The 17500-nt window shown below is 38.3% G+C and overlaps 2 protein-coding genes across 2 annotated transcripts in view; both read right to left on the bottom strand.

Moving 5' to 3' along the window:
- LOC135206711 (retinol dehydrogenase 11-like) overlaps positions 1–6311 on the bottom strand; it is a 16006-nt gene extending 9695 nt beyond the window's left edge. The window contains exons 1-2 of the mRNA XM_064238161.1: positions 6113–6311; positions 514–663 (exon numbers count right to left, since the gene is read on the bottom strand). Of these exons, the coding sequence (XP_064094231.1) occupies positions 514–646 (133 nt within the window). The 5' untranslated portion in view covers positions 647–663; positions 6113–6311. The remainder of the gene's footprint in view (positions 1–513; positions 664–6112) is intronic.
- A 368-nt stretch (positions 6312–6679) lies between these two features.
- The window catches only part of LOC135206712 (retinol dehydrogenase 11-like), a 16344-nt gene continuing 5523 nt past the window's right edge, over positions 6680–17500 (bottom strand). Inside the window, exons 4-9 of the mRNA XM_064238162.1 lie at positions 17478–17500; positions 16893–17007; positions 15832–16026; positions 9616–9728; positions 8602–8691; positions 6680–7843 (exon numbers count right to left, since the gene is read on the bottom strand). The exon at positions 17478–17500 is cut by the window's right edge and continues 102 nt beyond it. Of these exons, the coding sequence (XP_064094232.1) occupies positions 7730–7843; positions 8602–8691; positions 9616–9728; positions 15832–16026; positions 16893–17007; positions 17478–17500 (650 nt within the window). The 3' untranslated portion in view covers positions 6680–7729. The remainder of the gene's footprint in view (positions 7844–8601; positions 8692–9615; positions 9729–15831; positions 16027–16892; positions 17008–17477) is intronic.

Genomic DNA, 17500 nt, shown 5'->3' with positions numbered 1-17500 from the left:
ATGTCCAGTGATTTTTTTATTTCTATAGATTTTTTACATCATTCCAAGCACTAGAGGAACTATAAGGCCCTCTTACGGAATTTATGTCCAGGGAAAACATCGAAAAAACAGCATCTGACACTTTGAAGACTTTGCTTCAGGATTAAAAGTCATGGCATTATATAATAAAAGTCGGGCATCTCAATTACTTAAGAGATATTGGAGACTTGAAGATGCTTCATCCTCGGTAACCCATAGATATCAGTGCCTCGAAAAGGCAGGGACATGAATTTCAGAACAAGTAACACAGAAATCAGGAATAAAATAAGAGAGATAAAGATAGAGAGAGAGCGATGGAAATCCGATAAAGGAAAACTAACTGCAAGAGAAAAGGTCCAACAAAAGATTCTCAGATTTGGATATAAAGAGAAAGTGAATGAGATCGGTAAAGATGAAGACCAATTTCGGTGAAGTCTAATAAGCAAGATATGATTAAGATAAAGAAATAAATAAGGGTAGTCGTAGTCCACATACCTGCTGAAGAACCAGTGACTATTGCAGTTTTTCCATCCAATAATCTTTTCGAAGGACAAACCCCAGACTGTCTTTGGTAGATGACCCGAACAGCCACAATTAACGAAATAATTCCAACGATCCAAAGCCACATTGTTAACGTATAATATCCTGCAATAGATAATTACATGAACAGCTAGAACACCCTGTATATTGTACCTCAATCATCTATTGTATGTGTATCAAACCTAGATAAATCATGCGATAAGTGTGTGTGTGTGTGTGTGTGTGTGTTCGTGTGTGTACATTACATGGAATTTGTCAGGAAAATTGTGGAACGGAATTCTGGTCTATCGGTGGTGATGGAAGGTCAATATATAGATGTATGTGTGGGTATAAGTGTAAGTTCATGAAATGGCTTAAGACCATTTCCAATTGTTGCTAATTATTATTAAAGGGAAAACGGTTTCTTTTCCAGTTTGGTTTCTGTAATGAGAGAGAGAGAAAAACATTGCTCATTATTAATACTTATTAACTCGATTTAGAATAAAGAATGATTCTTAATTTTTGCCACCTATTTCAATACTTCAAGTCATTAACCGTAATATATCAGATCATTGTATCCTCCCACAGTGCAATTCGGCTAATACAATTAGGCTTAAGCGCTCAAAAAACTCGTTTATAAACCTGAAATAACATCATTTTGAAACTCACTCTAAGAACAAGTGGAGTGATTCATGTTGAACAAGTTGTTATTCTAACAAATCAACAGCAGGTGCTAAATATAATGGGGTCATTTCATACTTCTCACTTCTCTTAAAAAGTGAACTGATTAGCTTTTCTCCCTCTCTCCTTCTTCTAAAACTATAGAAAATCAAAATCCCAGCTCTTCGAATTTCATAACGTGAACGCGTCGTTGCTATACGAAAAATCAGTGGACTTGAACTCTACCCGTATCTTTATTATCTTCGCTTCAAGTCATAGACTGATTATTTATCACCTTCCAACCAAGTATGTCACTTTTATCTAACCATTCACCTGTGCGAGATCCTCAATGTAAAAGTCATTATGACAAAGTGATAAATGGTGACAGTGGTTATGATCTATTGTTTTATGAAACTGTATTTTCACGCGTCTGTTATTAATGTATTAATCGTCCTTGTAGTGTAGATCATAATACTCAAGGGTGAAACTGTAGTTACTTAGTGAAGGAAATAAATATTCACTGTATTGTAATGGTATTGCGCCGTTACCTTGGTCTACTATTTGAATTTTAATCAGCTTGATATGGGCCCTTATCTCTCTTCTCTCTCCGGGCTTAAATCTCTCTCTCTCTCTCTCTCGTCTCTCATCTCTCTCTCTCTCTCTCTCCCTCTCTCTCTCTCTCTCTCATTGGACTTACATTTCTACCAGTCATCTATCTACCTCTTGAAACGACTCCTGGGTACTGAATTATACCTTTGTCATCAACTCAGCATTCATAACATTATATCTGCTGACTACGACGAATAAAATGAACATAGGCTGTTCTTTTTACTCCAAATATTACTCTCGACTTTGAAACCCACCCGAGGTGGACCACTTTCTCATCTTACAGATTTCAAGTCTTTCAGTGGAAACTGCATAAAAAAATTTAAAAATCGAGAAAATCAGAGGTCGTCGTGGCCATCTGATTGCAAAGCTCTAATGCGTATAATAATCACTAGAATGTCGGTATTGGGAATCATTATACAAAAGTGTAAAAATTTCAGTACATGAAATATTGAGAAATTTATCACCTATAGCCATGGAACCAGAGGCGTCATTTCTGATTTTTGTTGGGTGGGGGGGGGGGGGGGGGGGGTTGGGGGGGTAAAGACAGTTCGGCGAGCGAAGCGAGCCTAATTTTGGTGTGTGTGTGTGTTGTGTGTGTGTGTTTTTTTTTTTTTTTTTGAAGCCACATGAGCAAGGTATTTCAGCGAAAACTATATACTGTTTGTTTATCTCATTATCACTGGTAGCTAGTAGACAGAATATGATCAAGAAACGTAATACTTCCGAGAAATTTCATATATTTATGATTGCATTTAAAAAAAAAAAACATGCTGTTACTTCTTGGGGCTTGGGGGGTGAGGGGGCAAGTTGAGGTTGGGGGTAACTTGATTCTTGGGCGGGGGGGCAGTTGCCCAGCCTCTCCCTCTCCCCCAAATGACTCCCCTGCAGGGAACTGATATGCAAGACATTTGCAGATTTCATGTTAGAAAGGAAAGAACCTATTTCATGTTAAGTATTAAATGATGGTGATGCTGGTGAATGGATAACAGAAAATGGTATGGACCTGAATAAAAATAAATCTTATTCTGGCTTGCCATGAATTGAGTAGTAGGTCGGGCAGCTGATATTGGGTCATGGTTTAAATTCAGTCCCTACAAAAACTGCACCAGAACTGAAACGCATGAAAGTGAGCAGACTATACAAAGTATTTTCTTGCGGTTGAAAGTTGCCAGTTGAAAGAATGAAAAAGGAATATTGTTCTGGTTGTATTGGTTGTAGGTAATCAAAGTCTTTCATATTTCTGAAGTCACTGCGTTATGAAAATTCAAATAATTCAGTTACGGAAAAGGTTAACTTCCTTTTTGGCCTTCGACCTTTCAGTATGATGTAAGCTGTGGTTTCGCTCAAGCATGTTGGCTTCAATAGTGGATTATAGATATTAAGTGTTAGGTCTCTACCTCATATAGTACGAAAGTCCAATTGTTTCATGGCTATTTGACTGATCTTCGTCTCAAACTTCATATCTGCAACGCTGATGAATCATGCATGGGAATCTGACGTTCAAAAGTTACTGCGGAATTAAATTTTCATCTGACCATTAACCCCCTATGTGGACCTGATTTTGACTTTAACCTGCATAAGTTAACAGTTAGGACTAAGGGTAATTTCCTTCTTGACCTTTACCCTTAAGTATGACCTAAACCCTTGGCAGTGAAACCAACCACACACATTACACGGCACCAGAAAGAAAGTAAAATCTCTCTCTCAAAAACAAAAAAACAAAATAGGGCCAAGTACCTCACGTTCCCTTCTACATTCCAGTTTTATTGGGGTCAGGAGACTAGTTACACCATTACTGCTAATACAAAACAGACTTACAAAGTTCACATTAACATTTAAAAAAACCTTATAAAGAATAAACTAAACTAAAATCATAATATTCTGGAACTTCAACATATTTGTTAAAGGTAATGAATTAACTGGTGGTGTGTGACAAACTGACAACACAAGTTTAGATGATGTCATGCCCATACAATAGACGCAAATTTGCAATTACTTACACAGACATTCTTATATAATATTCATATTTACTATATAGTGATGCTGGAAATAGTAAAGCGACAACCGGGTGTCACATATCTTATATGCAAGGTATATACATACTCTCCCTTATTCTATATATCTTGCTTATATGTAAAGAAGTTCCCACACTGGGATGTGTTTTATCTTCAGTTCTAGTTTCAATCCATTATTTCTTGCCTGGTTTTCGTTTAACGTAAATAAGTTACTGTCTACTTTTGTTACGCCGTTCAGTATTTTGAATGTTTCTATTAGTTGTTCTCGCAATCGTCGTGTTTCTAAGCCATACATGTTCAAGCTCTGTAGCCGTCTTCGGTAACCTATTTGCCTGAAGGATGGAATTAACTTTGTGGATCTTGCTTGTACCCTTTCTAATCTATTTATATCCTTTCTTAGTGTTGGTGACGAAAACTACTGCATATTCAAGATGTGGTCTAACGATGATGAGTACAGCAGCAGCACCGTTTCCTTATTTCTGTTTCCGAACTGCCTCTTCATATATCCCACTATACTCTGTTTTTTTCCATCTGTCCATCCGCCTGTATTGTGTTTGTATGGTAACACTGCGTCCCGGGCTTTAGATAGTTACATTGAGCTTACATTCAACGAGTATAATAATATTCTATTTCGAATATTAACGGTGTAATTCGCATACAGTAAATTATTGAAACACTTTTCAGTTGCAAGTGTACACCCAGATATCCTTTTAATTACCTAAAACTTGCACATAGCGTAACTATCTAAAGCCCAGGACGCAGTGTTACCATACAAAACACCACAGGCGGATGGACAGATGAAAAAAAAAGAGTATAGTTTCTGTGCCTTCTTTTCAGCTTTTATGCATTGTTTTGTGGATTTTAAGTCCTTGGTAATAATAATTCCAAGGTCCTCTTCTTGTTCTATACTATTTATGTCATTCCCAAGCAGCATGTAGTTGGCATGCGGGTTGTTTTCCTATTTGTAACACTATACATTTCTCCAGGTAAAAAGGCATTTGCCATACTTTTGACCGCTCTCCTATTTTCCTTAGATCATTTCTTAAACTTTTTCACCATATCTGGATCTGCTGCATTTACACCTAGTATGGTGTCATCTGCAAATTTGGTTATCATGCTAGTTAATCCTACATCAATGTCATTAATATAAATAAAAAACAAGAGCGGTTCAAGGACAGAACCATAGGGAACTCCGCTTGTCACATCTGCTCGTTTATTACAACTCTCGGTTTTCTTTTAGTTAACCAGTCTTCGATCCAGTCTGCTGTTTCTCCTACAATTCCTAAAGCTCTAACTTTTGGCATTAGTTTCTTGTGTGGAACTTTGTCAAATGCCTTTTGGAAATCTAAGCAGAGTATATCTATTGCTCTACTACTGTCGTAAATACCAAGCATGTTATGGAAAAACCTCCAAGAGGTTTGATAGGCAGGATCTGTTTTGTCCGAAAACGTGTTGGCTGTTTAACAATAAATTTTCTATCAACGCGCGCGCGCCGCGCGTGAGAGAGAGAGAGAGAGAGAGAGAGAGAGAGAGAGAGAGAGAGAGAGAGAGAGAGAGAGAGAGAGAGAGAGATTAAATGCATGCATACAAAAATTATATAATTTTGTTTTCAGTGTTTCTATCAATATTTTACTTGTGTGCAGTGGGTACATATATCAAAATTTAATTATAGCTTTGAGATTTACACATTAATCTTTCCCACGGGGGGTGGGGGGCGGCACGTGACCAGGGGCCCCCCCCCCCTTTAAATCGCCACAGCTTACGTAAGCATCTTTTTAACAAAATACAAGAAAATTCCCCTTCGACACTCCTTCCTTTTCAGCTTCACTACTGAATACACAAATTATTTAATCAGTACTACAGAAAAAACAATAAAATCAAATAATGTAAGAGCGTCATTCTCGTATAGAGATCGTTCTTTTACCCTTATCATCTGACATGTAATTGAGACGTATCTATTTCTACATAACTTATAAACATGCAGATACATTCGGAGCTTACATTCATAACAGATACAAAAACATAGTTCTCATCTGTCGGTTACCTGAAAGTAATTCACAATATGAAAACAAAATCAATAATATTCTTATGACATCAGACGATATTAATAGCAACATACCGGGTTAACACCAATGGTAAATATTTGCTCTATCACCATAATCCTACAAGCATTCCGCCAAAATTATATACTTGCGATCAGTTCTCTGTGTGGGCCTAACATTTAATTCTTGAATACTCAACATTGTCATGTTGATGACTATAAAAAATCATGAAATAATTCAGAAACTTACCTTATTTCTCGATGACACGAATGCAATTATGTTTCCACTGATGTGATTTCGTAAACTGTATCAAACAATTACTCTGTGATACACAACAGTTCTTTAGCTGTTATCATGAGACTAGGCGAATGAATACTGTTGTGCTAGAGTGAGTCAGAACTGAGGTGAGGCAGGCCTGTTCCTGTTGCTGCAGTCTCGGAGGCCTCTCGACTTGGGGATGGTAAACACTGGGTGGCAGATGTACGATAACAGACGGTGCCATTCAAGGTGACAAGAAGCATTACTTGACAAGAATTTCACAATTTTTTTCTTTAATTACTCTTCTCCTTGGTGATGGAATCGCGAAAATTTGACGTAAATGATGTTTAACTCAGGGAAGTTTAGAAAGAATGGCTAATACGTACCCTGATACGAATAAAATATGCTTATTTGGTCAGAAACAAAAATAAGCAACCAAAGAAAATGGAATATGGTCACCGGCCTGTCCAAGTCGACTCTCCACGCAAGGAGACACGGGAAGTTATGTAATTATGCACCTGGACAGTCACTATGCATAGGATTTGTCTTATGAAACAATTTGATAAACGTGAATCTTTATGTAGTCATGCAAATACATTCTTTAACTTCAGTTCTTATTTCAAATACAATTTAAGTTATACACAGACATGCATAGTAATGTGCAAGAATATTAATTATAATTACAATAATATAGTCCCTTGTTTGTATGACAAACTCTTCAATCTGTGCGGCTGCTTACAGTTTCATAAACCATCCTTATCTAAAACGCATCATTTATAAACAACAGATTCATTACACTTAACTGCACTACGTTCATAAATTAATATTTCCAGACTAAACTGGATGGAATTAATGATTCTTATAATAATCGTGATGGGAGTAATTCAACAGAAATGTTTGATAATTTTATGCATAAGAATGTACATCTATGATTGATTCGTAAAAAAAAAAATAATAAATAAATACATTCATTATAGATATTGTTAAATGAGTCTGGGACTGCAGAGGACAGAAAACCATTATTAATACATTTACAGATACTGAACATAAATATGAGTATATAAAAATGTCTTTTACACATGTTACGATATACAATTATCAAAATGGTTTAAGTAATTCGGGAGTAAAACAAATCAGTCATCAAAGTTCAAAGAAAATTTCATACGCAGGTGATCCAACAAAAATGTTAAAAGACTTGTCTGTCAAGTAATAATTATGAGAAGAAATCTATAATATATTTAGACATTTCTGTAATGAATGGCTTTTTTTTTACAATTATTATCAAGAATTGCTATAATAGATTCACTTCACTCCTGATTGGCTGTTGATAAGCCAGTCACAGGCTGGAAACTCTCAGTCTCTCGACAAAGTTCACATAGGCAGGATGTGTGTTCCACTTCTCCTGAGGGCTTATCAACAGCCAATCAGGAGCGTCGTAAGGGACTGGCTTAGACATCAGATGCACGGTTAATGTGAATCTACTATAGTAAATTATTCTCTCACAAATACCACAATTTTTTTTCTTTTTTTTTTTTTTTTTTTTTTTTAGGGAAATAGCCCTGGGAACCCTCCCCCGAGAGAGGAGTCACACTACCTATTTTGTTATTTCTATTTTCTTCCATAATTGAGGTCTTCCTGACTAAGGTTGACTAGCGTCTCGCTCACCTCCCAAAGTTTCTTGGCCAGTCCTCGATCTTTGGCCAGATCCGATCTTGGTGAAATCTGAAAGTAAATAAATAGATAAATTATTAATTAGTGACATGTGTGGATTATCTCAAATTTCAGATATAATTCCTCGAAATGCTAACATTCGAAAATGCTGGTAAATAAAGAAAGTGTGATGTTCGGGCAAAGTTTGCGATGAACAGATAAGATAAAAACTTTGCTAATATATATATATTATATATATATATATAGTATAATATATATATATATATATATATATACGTGTGTGCAATTCGTGATAGGCCTTGCTATTAAGCTCATCACAGATGAACTTCACTTAGACATGCAGGATAAGATTAACCAAAACGAAATAGTTGTTCTACCTGCTGCTTTCCTGACCTTTTATTTGCATTCTTACCCTCTATGCAAAACATCAGTTACCTGTGAATGCCCCTCAAGATTTTACATAGTAGTTTAATTGTTGACTCCTGGTCATTTTCACACGAAGTAAGAATCTGTAATGTTAGAGCTAAAATGATTATAGTACTTAAGTCGTGATTTTGATTGTTATAGTATTTTTTTACATGGACCAAAGACTGTGACTAGACATATATCCTAAATGTAAGTTAGCCAGTGTTATAAAGCTAGTTTTTTTTTATTTATTTTATTTATTCATTTTTCATAATGATGTTGAAGAAATGTTATGTTTCAATGAAGAACATAAGGTACTGCTGTAAGAGTATCAATTCCGCAATGACAGTTTCCTTGCTCGAACGACAAACGGGTCTGTCAACAGAGACGAACACAGATTTTACCTTGCAGTCAGCGAAGTATTCTCCGGAGATTTTTTCCACTTCTTCTGACACCGCTAAATGGATAGAGGTTTGAGCACCGAGCGCTTCATCCTGAAAATGCAAAATTAAAATGTCTTATAATGTAAAAGACTTCCATGGCATCAGGATTAGGCTCCTGAAGCCCTTTGGGGTCTGATGCTTTGTAATTATGAATTTTGCCTATCAACCTACAATCTAATCCTCTGTAGTATATCATCAGTATTTTAAGAGGATTATTGTTGATTTAATCATTATAATTAAAAGACTTTTGGATATAACGTAAGCTTAAAGGCCGTTTCACTGTAAAAATGTTTTAATTTTAATTATGAACATAAACAACTCACCTAAAGAACTTTAATAATAAAATTAAAGCAAAATGCAAATAGCAAGACACCTTTCACAGAGACGGTATTTAAACTTCTTGGGGGCAAATATGTATAAGATAATATCATTAGTAGTAAAATGTCACTGGTTTCAGCATTACTGTAATTATATCTAAATTTTACACCTTTCTCACATTTCAGATCAGATACATAACAGGGACCTCATGTGTTCCTTTAACCAAACATATTCGGTTTCAGATACTTGTGAAAATAAAGAGATGCAGACATTTCGTAAAGGATGCACTCAAGGAAAGGGAGCCAAAGTTTGATTCTCATTAGTAGCAAAATAATTCATAAATATGGTGGACTGCAGCACATAGAGATCACATTCTACACATTTGAAATAAAATGCCGTTTCATTACAAGTGATGTTGTCATTGATAAACAAGTGCTTAAAACAATTCGATAACATTTTAAAATCCATTTGATATTTGAATTTTCTTCTTTTGTTCTTTCGTGAACTTGTAGCTTTTTGTCAAATTAAACAGTGGAAATCCGACCACACGATTATAAAACCGTATGAGTTTCATCCTAGTGTTTATGTTGTGAATCCACTTTATTATTTCCTTAATTTTAAAAGGATTACTAAAACATGGTGATATTCGAGTCTTACTTTGCCCATCAGTACGAAGAGAAATCCGACCAGAAAGCTTATTATTTTAACTCCTTGTTTGTAAAAGATTTCGGTGTTTACAAATCCAGGGTGAAGGCAGTTCGTTGTCACCCCTGTCGACAAGAAGGAAAAAGTGATGAAATACACTGTATTGGCACAAGCATCTCTTATTACCTGAAGGCGTTCATATGATTAAGTTCCAGGTGAAAGGGAAAACCGGAGGGTTATCGGTGCATAAGACATTACCTTCAATACTCCACAATATTCTATCTTATGAAAAGGAACTAGGGGATCACTGGTGCATGAGATGTGAAATAAGCATTTTTCGCTCTCTCTCTCTCTCTCACTACGTTGTCTGTAAAGGAAGTTGATCGAAAGCTTTATGATAACAGATCTATATCGAACTTTAAAACTAAGAAAAAAAACACAATTTGGAGAAGAAATATATTTATTAAATCCCAACACAGTTTCGAAGCGTCATGCTCCTTCTTCAGTGTGGAGGCACACTTGAGAGAGATGACGAAGCGCTCCGAAACTGTATATGAAATTCATAGATATGTTTTTCCTCCAACCTGTGTCTCTTTTTATGTGATCGACAGCTTATTGACAACGTAATCCAGTAGAGTAGGTGGGAAATAGAAGTACGAGATTACCCGGAATAAATCTGACGTCCTGTTGCGAACTTCGTGATATATTTTGGACAAAAACAGTTGTTTTTACTTATCTACCTCTTTCACACCACAATACCAGATAACTGGGTAAATAATACTGTGATTAGCTACTGATGAAGCATACCTCAGATGTTAACGTGAAGCTTGTCACACAACATCTAATGTTATTCATTACTGGAACTTGTGATACTAGTATTCTCATTGCACGGGTAAAATGGAAGATATAACCTATTGCATAAAACGCAAAGATAAGTGGGGCTTACTTCCAAAGGCAATTAGAGAAATAGTTTGCGAAAGGAAGATAAGGTCGCTACATTTGTCACGTTACCTAGATAGTAGTGCATTTACAGAACGATTAAAAGGCTACGACAATGCTATTTGTGACCCTGTGGCAGGATCACAAGCTTTAAAAAACAAGCGGGTAAATCCCCCCCCCCCCCCCCCCCCCCCCCACATAAACCTAATCACTCCAGCTGCCAAACCCACCCTCAGTAACACTTTCCTCTTTACACTACAGAATACAAGTAAGACAATTGACCCATACCTACACACAGAGCAAAAAAAACAAGCACATGTACTTACCAACCACTCCAGATACTCCGGGCTATGCTGTGCTGTCCGCTGGTCAAGGTCACTGAGACACCACCAATTACACGACAAAAACCAAGAACCACAACCCAACAGCAACAACAACAATTAAGGACCACAACTCAACAACACAACACCCAAGGACCACAACTCAACAACACAGCAAACCAACAAGGAACACAACCACAACTCAACAACAACCAAGGAACACAACCACAACAAAAGACCAATGCACAAACAATTACCAACTCAAAAAATACAACAACACAAAAAACACACACACACACCCACTAACAACACCAACAATAACCCTCAACCACAACAACTCACATATAATCCAACAGGAACTCACATACAACTCAACAAAAATCTCACAGAACAACAACTCCTAAACAACCAATATCAAACCCAACAACAATCAGCAATAAAACAATAACACACTATTCAAATAACTTAACCAATCCCTCAATACTTTCCACAGACCGCTGCTAACACTACTGAGATTCACAGCTTCGGACTAAAGACTCACTCAAAACAATGAACTCTGATCTCTAACAGTACCAGCAGACAACTCAGAACTCTCCAGCAGCCAATCCAATTGTTAACCATCCAATCACCAATTACCCCCCCCCCCCTCTCTCTCTCTCTCTCTCTCTCTCTCTCTCTAACACACACACACAGACGTTGTCAAATGGAACTCCATAACTCCTCCATATTTCCTCCCCTGTTACATGCGACAACGTCTCCTTACACTCACAACACCCAACCTAAATAGCCTTCCGCAACACCCACGGATGCTTGGACGCAGGTCCCCTGGATCTTGTTTGAGGGCCCTCATACACACTCTCAGTTACACCGCCATCAACTTCTCCCAGACCACTTCCAGTCAGACTACCATTACCATCTCCCTCACTACCATCCTCCCAAATCCCATTCACTATCTCATCTACCCCTTCTAACTCTTGTCCGAATATCTCTCGTAACTCTGCCACTTAATCACTTACCTCAGTTACACTCCTGCCAAACTCCTGAAGAGACTCATTCATACTGCCAACTACATCCTTACCACCTGATTCCCTTCCTGGTGAAACTTCACTAAACCCTGACAATTCAAACCCACACACACTATACGTATCATTCCTCCCCTCAAACTCATCTGTATTACATGCCTTATCCACCATTTTTACCCTAACACTAACCCCTCTATCATGTAGCTTCTCCCTTTCATTCCGCTTTCTTCCATATTCAACCAACCCTTAACTGCCGATCTTCCAGACCCATTTGCTCACTGATAGTTGACTCACATTTATTCACTTTCAACCACTCACTCATCACATTCTCCTGAACATACTGCCGCACACTAGAGGACCCACCCAACTGAATCCCCTTTTCACTTAGTTTCCCGAATTCCCAGTCTGACTCATCCTCTTTTGCCTACACACACTCTCCACGTGACCTTCCATTCCACATTCAACAGACTTCGCACGCTGTTCTTTACACATCCTTGCATAATGCCCGTTCTTCCCGCAGTTGATGCAAACTACGTTCATACGGGTACCCCGACATCCACTAGCTATGTGCCCTGCCTGTCCACACCTATAACATTTAATATCCCTATCTTTCTGACACTCACTCACTAAATGCCCTCTTTGCCCACACCCGAAGCACGCTCCTAACACCCACCGACATTCATTCTTCCTGCGTCCTGGCTTACCACATCTATAACACTGCTGCTCTCGCTCACAATTAACTGACCCCATTCTTCCAAAATTCGCATTCCTATCTCTTTTAGGGCCAACTACACACACATTACTTGCCCTAACACTCCTATCTACCACTTGCTCTGCCATTCGCTTCGGCCCTTCCAAAACTGCCTCCCTATAGATTTTAAATTCTGGTATAACCTCAGCTACTTCAGTCCTAACACTAACACTTCTACTCTCTTTCATACACCTATCTAGCTCGTAATCTTCTACTATTTCTAAAATGTCGTTCCACATTAATCTCTCATTCGTCCATTGCATTTTCTCCTTACGTTGCAGATTCATAAACTTGTATATGCTCTCTGGTACAGTCGCCAACAACTTTCGCACTAACTCCTTACACTCATTTATCCCTTCATCCCAAACTTTTTCCTGGCTAATGTTTCTAACCTACAGACATACATTGACAATGACTCACCAACATTCATTCTTGCCGCTTCAAAATCTTGCTTTCTCCTAAATCTAACGCTATTCTTTATCCTATTTGCCTGTTCTACAATACTGGCTTTCACACTCTCATACGGCACATTCCCTACACTCATCATTACCCCATACATACTCAACAAAAATCCTGTCAAAAAGCTACCTAACTCTTGTCTAAACTCTTGTTATCCCCATACTTTGCCTCACAATACCTCTCATATTCCTCAAAAAAAAGTCCCCTATGTCCCTACTACCATATTCCTCGTATTGTGCACATCGGCGTACCTCTCTCATATACACAGCCTCTCGTACTTCCTCCTCACTCTCACTCTCACTTTCACTACTTCCATTCTGACCCTTCTTTCCTTCTCTCTTTCGTCACTAGTACTCTCATCGACTCGCTCTTTCACTTTCTTTACCACTCCTGGCACGTCACAAGACCCAGTAGGCCTACCTCCTACAGCTCCCTCTCCCATAAATCCCTTCATCATTTCCTGCATCATCTCTTGCACTGCATTCATCATTACCCCAAATTTTTCGTCCATTTTCTCAACCATTCTCTCTTCTGCTCCTTTCACCTCTTCTTTCAAATCCACATTCGCACTCCTTAGCATTCCTCTCATTTCCTCTAACTCGCTCTTCAGCTCCTCACACTCTACCCTCAACCTCTCATTCTCCACTTCCAACCTTCCTTAGCTTCCCTCGCCAACCGTAACTCCTCCTTCAGCCTCTCTATCTCCTTCAACCCTTCCATCCTCACTTTCTCCACCAATTACACAACTCACTACCCCAATCGTCCTGCAGCTGCCGCACCAACAGTCCCTGTTCGGGCGCCAAAAAATAATGTTGCGGGATCACAAGCTTTAAAAAACAAGCGGGTAAATCCCCCCGACATAAACCTAATCACTCCAGCTACCAAACCCACCCTCAATCACAATTTCCTCTTTACACTACAGAATACAAGTAGGACAATTGACCCATACCTACACACAGAGCAAAAAAAACAAACACGTACTTACCAACCACTCCAGATACTCCGGGCTATGCTGTGCTGTCCGCTGGTCAAGGTCACTGAGACACCACCAACTACACGACAAAAACCAAGAACCACAACCCAACAACAACAATTAAGGACCACAACTCAACAACACAACACCCAAGGACCACAACTCAACAACACAGCAAACCAACAAGGAACACAACCACAACTCAACAACAACCAAGGAACAACCACAACAAAAGACCAATGCACAAACAATTACCAACTCCAAAAAAACAACAACACAAAAAAGCAACACACACCCACTAACAACACCAACAACAACCCTCAACCACAACAACTCACATATAATCCAACAGGAACTCACATACAACTCAACAAAAACTTCACAGCACAACAACTCCTAAGCAACCGATATCAAATCCAAAAACAAGCAGCAATAAACCAATAGCACACTACTCAAATAACTTAACCAAAACCAATCCCTCAATACTTTCCACAGACCGCTGCTAACACAACTGATTATCACAGCCTCTGACTAAAGACTCGCTCAAAACAATGAACTCTGATCTCTAACAGTACCAACAGACAACTCAGAACTCTTCAACAGCCAATCCAATCGTTAACCATCCAACCACCAACTACCCTCCCCCCACTCTCTCTCTCTCTCTCTCTCTCTCTCTCTCTCTCTCTCTCTCTCTCTCTCACAGACGTTGTCAAATGGAACTCCATAACTCCTCCATAACCCAAAGGATAGCAATTTTCAGGTGCAAGGAAGAGGAGTCGTACCTCTTTTCACTAAATATGTGAAAATTAAACGTGCACCAAACGCCTTCCACATTTGGTCTGAAAATCTAGTGATCGAAGCTCAAGTTCATTTTTGTAAAGTGGCTTACCAATATTACACCTCAGAATTATACCTGTGCAAAGCAGGAATCCTGCAGTGCTGTGTTCTTTCTATTTCATGTTACAGGGAATACTGAAATTAAATGAATAGTGGCGTAGATTCAACCATTAACCAAAGGAAAACTTCCATCTTTTTCTCTTGAAATCAGTGCAAAAATAGCACAGACGAACAGAGATAGAAAAAGCAAACAGTTGGTTTATAAAAAAAAAAAAAAAAAAAAAAAAAAATTACTAGTGTTAAGCATTTATCCTTAAATTTTAGCTATAAAATATTGATATAAAAACAATGTGAATTTTGTATAAAAACAATCACATGCACTATACCTGTCCTTGTTAATTGGTAAACCCGACTATAAAAGACAGATTTTAGATTATAAAGTCATTGATCATTGAGCACTATCCATTCAGTTACAAGAGTGAACTTTTGGCATCTTTCTTTATGGCCCTGCATGGCACAAGACAGTGCCACCAATCTGCTTCAAATGAATTTTGAATGATTAAACTTAGACTATATGTCGACAATGTATGCAATGTCATCCAACGTAGCTTTAAACAGAATTGCAAAAAAAAAAAAGAAAAAAAAAGAGCTATCCCCATGGATTGGTTTTCTTATAAACTTCATCTAAATGCCTCACAAATAAACAGTGAGGCATTTAGGTGAATACCCACTCCCATTGAGGGAGTCCATCTCCCACCCCCCCCCCCCCCCCCCCCCCCCCCCCCCCCCCCCCCCCCCCCCCCCCCCCCCCCCCCCCCCCCCCCCCCCCCCCCCCCCCCCCCCCCCCACCCACCCGAGAAAGCACCACGGGCGAACACACTCCCATTGAAGGGAATGCCATTTGTATTTTAACTCCTCCTTCCCTACCTGTATCTTTCATCCTCTCTGCCAGTTCCACAGTGAAAAGAACATTAGCTAATTTGCTATGTCCGTAACTGGCCGATGAGCCAGGATATGGTGTCTTTTCATAATTCAGGTCATCTACCACGAAATTCTTGCTAAAGGAATGAGCAATTGAGGAGACGTTGACGACTCTGCTTGGTGCACTTTTCTTCAGGAGATCTGCAATGTTGTCGAGACACTAGTTAATTAAATAAGATATTGTGTTTTACTAAAATCTACTCATAAAGCTCAAACTTTAGAATTTAATGTCTTGAATTTGCTCCATGTGAAATTGAAATTTAACACAATACGCAAATAAAAGTTTCTTGACATTACATAACATGGGAATGTTTTGAACCCAATTCAAGTAATGAACATTATTTATAAACATATATTCATTTCAGTAAATAATTTTAAAACAGCAATTTATACAAAGTTTAGATCAATCCTATATTTGGTTTTCACTAATGTTATTAGAACCGTTATTTTTCGCCATCATATTGGGTAAATACTAGCAATTCATTATTATCATGAAAAATTTAGTTGTTGTTAAATTTCAAAACAGAGAATTGACATTCTAACATATAGATCCCACCTTTTCATCTTGCTTAAAAGGTGAATTAAAATGATAAATTTGTAATAACTGATACATTAACAAAAACAGCACACCAACAGTTTATTCAGGTCTATGAAAAAAACGAATATTTTCAACTTAAAAACTGACTAAAGAATTTCAAAGGGTTTGTCATTGGTTGACTAAAAGCAACATGATGAAGGGAATCCAGTCTCCCCCTTACAAAGAACCTCAAGTGAGTACCCACTTCCACTGAAGGGCATCCAGTCTCCTCCCTAGAAAGTACCCAAAGTGAATACCTACTCCTACTGAAGGGAATCCAGTCTTCTCCTAACAAAGGACCTGAGGTGGATACCAACTCCCATTAAAGGGAATCCATTTTCCACCATGTGAATAACCACTCCCAATGAAGGAAATGCCTTACAAAGAATCCCAGGTGAACACCTATTACTATAGACGGTCTATACATTACCTAAGAGCATGTTGGTCAAGAGGAAGTGTCCGAAATGATTTGTTGCCATCGTTAGTTCTAAGCCATCAGAGGTCAGTTGTTTTTGGTTTGGAGCCGCCATTCCAGCGTTATTTACCTGTTGGCGAGAAATAAAGTGTAAGTAGTTAAGTATAATGTAAAAATATAGAACACAAGCAATTGGTATAAGCCACTACCCGACATGGCGAACGAGTTACATTCTAGACGGCAGTTCGAATGTCGAATTATTCGTAAGTTTATTTTACTGTGCTTAGTACATTCCCTAGTTAACTCAGGAGTCATGGATTATAGTATTTTCCCTGTATTTTTTAATCATGCAGTATTACAAAAAAACGTTTAGAAGTTATAGTATGGTTGGAAAATTTTTGGAAATTTGTGCGCATTTTGGAGCATTAAAGCCATATAAAATTCACATTGGAGTAAATCTTATTATTATGATTATTTCAAAGCCTAGGGAGGCAAACCAAGTCTCGGGGTGGGGGCATCAGTGTCATAAAGGGAACCAGTGGCCACCCCCCAACCCACACACCCCCCAAACGACGCCCCTGCCAACGGGACGATGCGTACCAGAATGTGGAGCTGCTTTTCGT

The sequence above is a fragment of the Macrobrachium nipponense genome, chromosome 31 (assembly GCF_015104395.2).
Source record: "Macrobrachium nipponense isolate FS-2020 chromosome 31, ASM1510439v2, whole genome shotgun sequence".
Lineage (NCBI taxonomy): Eukaryota > Metazoa > Arthropoda > Malacostraca > Decapoda > Palaemonidae > Macrobrachium > Macrobrachium nipponense.
Note: the sequence above shows the minus strand (reverse complement) of the source record. Positions and strands in the feature narration are given on the sequence as shown.